The sequence below is a fragment of the Dermochelys coriacea genome, chromosome 11 (assembly GCF_009764565.3).
Source record: "Dermochelys coriacea isolate rDerCor1 chromosome 11, rDerCor1.pri.v4, whole genome shotgun sequence".
In the NCBI taxonomy this organism is placed as follows: Eukaryota; Metazoa; Chordata; order Testudines; family Dermochelyidae; genus Dermochelys; species Dermochelys coriacea.
The window spans coordinates 64,964,326-64,970,784 of record NC_050078.2 but is presented as its reverse complement, the minus strand read 5'-3'; the positions used below and the strand labels follow the sequence as shown (position 1 = coordinate 64,970,784).

Here is a 6,459-nt window from a genome sequence, read left to right as displayed (position 1 = left end):
GGTGAGCAGGATGGGAATGAGCTGCTTCCTGTCTATACAATTTCTCTCTCATCACTCACCCTGATGGAAGACCTCCTGCCTTCAGGCTGCCACATTATCTGTGGTACAAGCTCAACCATTTCAGATGTGGGAAAGTGAGGTGTGTGGATACTGACCACACCTGGGGATCCAGAACAAGCCCATGTGGCTGCGGGTGGGGATGGAGGCTGCGCACCTACTGCTCATCTCATGCTGGTCTCTCAGGAGGCCATTCCAGACTTCGTACTGACCCCAAAGCTACTGAATGCCTAAACATGCAAGATGTCTACCTAAGCCCTTTTGACATTCTTTTGACGTACACATTTTTGTTTTTATCTCCCTACTTTCTGTGTTGTTGTTTGAACCCTCTTCCATATGTATTGTACTATTTGTGCATTCACTAATAACAATGCAACTGCAGAGACTCTAAAGAAAAGGATTGTTGATCCCATCACATCCAGTCCCCTCTGTCACTTGGCCAGAAGTTTCTCCCTTTTCCTGAACTATGTTATCTTCAGTGTAAAAATGGCTGAGCTGATAGATCCAGGGCCAAGAACTGCACACTGGTAACAATAGGAATCAAACCTGTTCCCCACTACACAAAAACTATGGACACCAGTACAAAGAGTGAATGAGACCCCACAGTCATGAGTTGGCTCTATGAGCAGAGAAAAGACTTTTGTTAATGTGTGCACACTTAGCACTGGTTGTGAGGTATAAAAAGGCATTTGTCCTGCTGGAGTACTATGGCTTGCAGCCTGAATCCAGCTACGATGGAAAAGGTAAGAGAAACCTGTCTGGACTGGATTGTTTGGTATGTCTGTCTGAAGCCAGGGAGCTGATTTTCCTCTTATTTACAACAGAGTTAGCCAGGGACCTGATTGCCCTCTCATTTACATCAGAGTTAGTCTCTTGATGTCAAAGGAGTTACTCCTGGCCTATCCCAGTAGGAGAGGAGAATCAAAAATGCAGAGCTAGGGGACCTACTGCCTCTATTAGTCCCTGTATATTAAACTCTCAGAGCCCAATTCTGCTTTCACTTACACTTGTGTAAATGAGGATCAATTCCACTGAAGTCAAAGGAGTATATCAATTTATCATCACTATAAGTAAAATGTAAGATCCAGACATTTCATGCTTACTGTGCTGGACGGAGAGAAATCGGAATAGGATGTTACTGAAAACTCTGCCTTTTGTTTCTCGCACTAGATTATTCTTTTCGAGGACAGAAACTTCCAGGGCCGCTCTGTTGAGTGCAGCAGCGACCGTCCAGATTTGCAAAGTCAGCTCAGCCGCTGTAACTCTGTCCGTGTGGAAAGTGGCTGCTTCATGCTCTATGAACGTCCCAACTTCCAGGGACAGCAGTTCTTTCTGAAACGAGGAGATTATCCTGACATGCAGTCTGAGGGTTTCAGCTCCTCCATTAAGTCTTGCCGGATGATCCCACCTGTGAGTTCAATTTTGCCTCTTTTTTTTTTTCTTCCAAAAATGGTAACATTGCCCAAACCACCGTCATAAGGTTCTTATTTGATCATTTTCAGCTGAGCTACCAAGGACTGAAAATGAGAACAGCTTTCTTCCTCCTAGTGGTCATCCATCCAGGATGGCTGGGTGGGACATTCAAGGGATAGGACAGGAAAGCTTCCACTGCTACTGCCTTTTCAGGGCCTGGATGCAGCTCTCATTTGGTTAAGTCTATGGACAGTAAATGACAACATACTTTGAGTTAAGAAGGGAAAAGTTTTCCATAACTTCTGGGGATTTGGAGATAAACTGGGCCCACTCCCCTCACAGTGCTGTAAAATAAGGAATAATCACTGATGCCCACTGAATTACACCAGTGTGAGGGGAGAATTGGGCTCCGATATTTTCTGTGACCCTTTAGATAAAGTGAGCTGTAGCTTATGAAAGCTTATGCTCAAATAAATTTGTTAGTCTCTAAGGTGCCATAACTACTCCTTTTCTCTTTAGAACAAAGTCACTTCTTGGTTTCCTTGATTCTGGGGCTGCAGAAACCTGAAACAGCCCCCAGCAGAACTTGGCATAGCCCAGGAGACCACTGTGCTCACTAAGGATTGGCCAGCATTGTACACCCCGCCCCCTCTTGCACCTTGATGGGCTCCCTCCTCCCGACCCCAGACATGCTCCCTGCACCAAGGGTGGGAGTTACCGCTGGCGTAGATATGAGTCAAATGGGTGGATGTGCTGCCTTTACAGCATTCAAGGATTCCCCTCCTCTGGGGACCAGAGGCAGCTTTAAGCTCCCTTTGCATCACTTGAGCAGGGCACCGGGCTGACTCAGGGCCCAGGATCACAGGCAGCCAGCCTGCTGCGGTCACTCTATTACCCTGTCTCGTTTTCTGTCACAGCACAGGGGCACCTATAGGATAAAGATCTATGAGAAGGAGGATCACAGAGGCAAGATGGTAGAGTTAACCGAGGACTCGCCGCAAGTCATGGACCAGCTACGCTCCCCCGAGATGCTCTCTTGTTCTGTGCTGGACGGACACTGGATCCTTTACGAATTGCCGAATTACAGAGGCCGCCAATACCTGCTGAGGCCAGGGCAGTACAGGAGATTCAGCGATTGGGGCTCTATGAGTGGCAAAGTCGGCTCTTTGAGACGTGCCACTGATTTTTACTGAATCAAGATGCCTTTTGCCTGGAAGGGTCTCAATGAATAAAATGCTTTAACAGCCATTGTGCTCTCAGTGTGCTATTGTAAGTGTACTAAGGGGAACATCGACGTTTGTCCTGTATTCTTGGGTTACGGTATCGTCTTCTGAACCAAATGTTGTCCCTCATCTTTCCCTACCCTCTCCCAGCATTGCATAGCGTGACAAAACTCTGTCCTTGCCTTTGTGGGTCCCGCATTTCCTGGAGGATTTCGCTAGCCTCAGAGGCTCATCCTGACCCTGCACGTAACCCTTCTCTTTCTAGAGACAAGGGTCACAGTTTACTGAGCCATTTTCATCATAAGCCAGCGAGGGAGGTGAGGAGAAGTTATCATTCCTTGCACAGTATCTGTTGTCTCCCAGTCTCAGTGATTAATCAGGGGGCAAAGGTGTTGGGGGGAGCCCAGGCCCACCCTCTACTCTGGGCTCCAGCCCAGGGACCCTAATAGTATCAGCTATGGTAGCTGACCTTTTAGAAACATGACATGTACAATTCCCTGAGCTACTTCCCCCATAGCAGCCCTCATTTCCTCAAGCTCCACTTCACCCTTCCCTCAGGGCCTCCTTCCTTGTGCCTGATATGGTGTGTACTACTCAGCCTCTCCAACAGCACAACTTCCTCCCACAGCTCCTGACATGCACAGCAACCTAACTAACTGGGAGGCTTTTAACTAGTTTCAGCCAGCCCCTGATTGGCTTTAGGTGTCCCAATCAACCTAGCCTTCTCCCTGCCTTCTGGAAAGTTCTTAATTGGCCCCTGGTGTCTTAATTGACCTGGAGCAGCTGCCATTTCATTTATCCTGGTACTAGGGATTTGTTTAGCCTGGAGCTAATATATCTATCTCCCACTACTTTTCTATAGCCATCTGGCCTTGTCCCGTCACATATCCTCCCCCCACTCAACACCATAGAGCTGGGCAACTTGGGACGCCAGGCAGTATGCTTGTGACAGACCATCAGTGTTGCCATGGTGGCATCCAGCCCTGTGCCATATGTGGAACTGGAATGGTTGGAGGGATAAGAACAACCTGATGACCCTTGCATTCTTTTCCTTATTCCGCTGCATCCACTGGAGGGGTGCATGGTCCGTCACAAGAGCAAATCGCTGGCCTAAGAGGTAATAACGCAGTGTCTCCATAGCGCATTTGACAGCAAGGCATTCTCTCTTGACTACTGCATATTTCTCCTGGGAGAAGCTTTCTGCTTAGGAAGGGGATCACGTGTTCCTCTTCTTCCAGCATTTGCAACAGAATTGCCCCCAACCCCACCTCGGAAGCCTCTGTTTGTAAAATAAATTCCCTGTTAAAGTCTGGGGCTATGAGTACAGGGTCATTACAGAGGGCCGTCCGAAGGTCTGTAAATGCCCCCTCTGCTGCGTTGATCCACTTTACCATGTCTGGACCTTGGGCCTTTACCAGGTCCATTAGGGGACTTGCCCTAGTGGTGAAGTGGGGAATAAAACGTTGGTAGTAGCCTACCACGCCTAGGAATGCACGGACTTGCTTCTTTCGGGTCAGCCAGGGCCAGTTTTGAATTGCCTCTAGCTTATTCATTTGGGGCTTCACTATGCCCCTTCCCATAATATATCCCCGGTACCTAGCCTCTGCTAACCCTATGGCGCATTTAGCGGGATTAGCAGTGAGGCCAGCCCACCTTAAGGTGCGCAGTACTGCCTCAACTTTCTCCAAGTGGGTTCCCCAGTCTGGCGTATGGATGATGACTTCATCTAGGTATGCAGCTGTATAACTAGTATGGGGGAGCAGCAGCTTATCCATGAGGCGCTGGAATGTGGCTGGGGCCCCATGTAGCCCAAAAGGGAGGACGGTGTACTGGAATAGCCCATCCAGGGTGGAGAATGCTGTCTTTTCTTTAGCTTCTTTGGTCAGAGGAATCTGCCAGTACCCTTCTGTCAGATCCTGTGTAGTCAAGAATCGGGCACTACCCAGTCGGTCAACCAGTTTGTCGATGCGTGGTATGGGGTATGCATCAAACTGGGATATTTCATTCAGTCGGCGAAAGTCATTACAGAATCTCATGGTACCACCAGGTTTAGGCACTAGAACAATGGGACTGGACCACTGATTGTAATATTCTTCAATAACCCCTAATTCTAACATTTTCTTTACTTCGGCCTTGATTTCTTCTCTTTTGGCTGCTGGGATTCGGTAGGGTCTCAATGTTACCTTGGCTCCAGGGATTGTGCGGATATGGTGATAGGTCTCAGTCGTCCGCCCTGGTTTTGTAGAGAACACATACTCGGTTGTGATTAATCATGTCAGCTGCCTCGATCTTTTGTATCGGCGTCAAGTTGGATGATATCCTCACTTGCTCATGTAAGTTATCCTCCTGGGGAAGGGTCTCCTGCATGACTAAGCACGCGTCTCAATCATGTCAAGGTTTTAGAAGATTTATGTGGTAAATTTGTTCCGATTTCCAGCAGCCTGGCTGCTGCACCTTATAGTTCACCTCTCCCACGGCTTCAATTATTTTGTAGGGTCCCTGCCACTGGGCCAACAGTTTACTTTCTGCTATGGGCACCAATACCATCATCCAATCCCCTGGTTGGAACCATCGAAGCTTCGATTGGTGGTTATAATGGGTTCGTTGGGTCTCCTGTGCTCTCTCCAAGTGTTCCCGTACAATGGTCGTAACTCGGGCTATCCGATCTCTCATCTGCAGTACATGCTCTACTATGTTCCGGGATTTGGATCCTCTTCCCAGGCTTCTCTGGCTATATCCAATATGCCCCGAGTGTGGCGCCCATATAGTAGTTCGAATGGAGAGAAACCCATGGAGGCTTGTGGAACCTCCCGGATGGCGAACATGAGGTAAGGCAATAGGGTATCCCAGTCTTTCCTATCCTGGCTCACCACTTTACTGATCATGGCCTTGAGGGTCCTATTGAACCTTTCCACAAGGCCATCTGTTTGCGAGTGGTATACAGAGGTCCGTAGGGCTTGTACATGGAGCAATGAACAGAGATCTTTCATCATCTTGGACATGAAAGGTGTCCCTTGATCAGTCAATATCTCCTTGGGTAGCTCAATCTGGGCAAAGATCTGTACTAGCTCTTTAGCTATTGTCTTTGAAGCTGTGTTGCGCAAGGGAAGAGCTTCCAGGTACCGGGTTGCATAGTCCAGTACAACAAGCACATGTTGGTGCCCCAAGCTGCCTCCTCTAGGGGCCCTACCAGATCCATGGCTATCCGTTCGAAAGGAACCTCTATTATTGGAAGAGGTATCAAAGGAGCCCACAAGTGCAGGCGAGGGCTGTGTAACTGACACTCCGGACAAGAGGTGCAGTATTGACGGACATCTTCATGTACTCCTGGCCAGAAGAACCTCCGCAGGATCCGTGCCTGGGTTTTCTCTACCCCTAGGTGTCCTCCAAACAGGTGACTGTGGTCGAGACTCAATACGGCTTTTTGATGTTTTCATGGCACCAAAAGTTGTTGTATCTCTTGCTCCTGCATTTGCACCACGTGGTACAGGAGATCTTTCTTCACTATAAAGTAAGGTCCGGGATCTCGGACCTTCCCATCCATAGCTATCCCATTGATCTCGGCCACCTCTTTTTTTGGCGTTATCATATGTGGGGTCCTCTGCCTGGTCCTGCCCAAAAGTCTCTCTCCCGGGACTAATCTGCCCAAGCTCCCAGGGACCTACTTCTGCTTCTTCCAATGGCTCACCGCCGTCATGGCTGGGGGCAGCTTCTGGCTCACTTTCTGGGGTGGAAGTTTCTCTGTTGGCTGCCGTGGCTTGTACCA

At 48.7% G+C, this 6,459-nt stretch overlaps 1 protein-coding gene across 1 annotated transcript; it reads left to right on the top strand.

Moving 5' to 3' along the window:
• Window positions 1-764: 764 nt before the first annotated feature.
• On the top strand, window positions 765-2,663 carry LOC119863194 (gamma-crystallin B-like). The gene is made up of 3 exons (XM_038421066.1): window positions 765-800; window positions 1,228-1,467; window positions 2,388-2,663. Exons 1-3 carry the CDS (start codon window positions 765-767, stop codon window positions 2,661-2,663), a joined length of 552 nt encoding a protein of 183 aa, XP_038276994.1.
• Window positions 2,664-6,459: the final 3,796 nt, after the last annotated feature.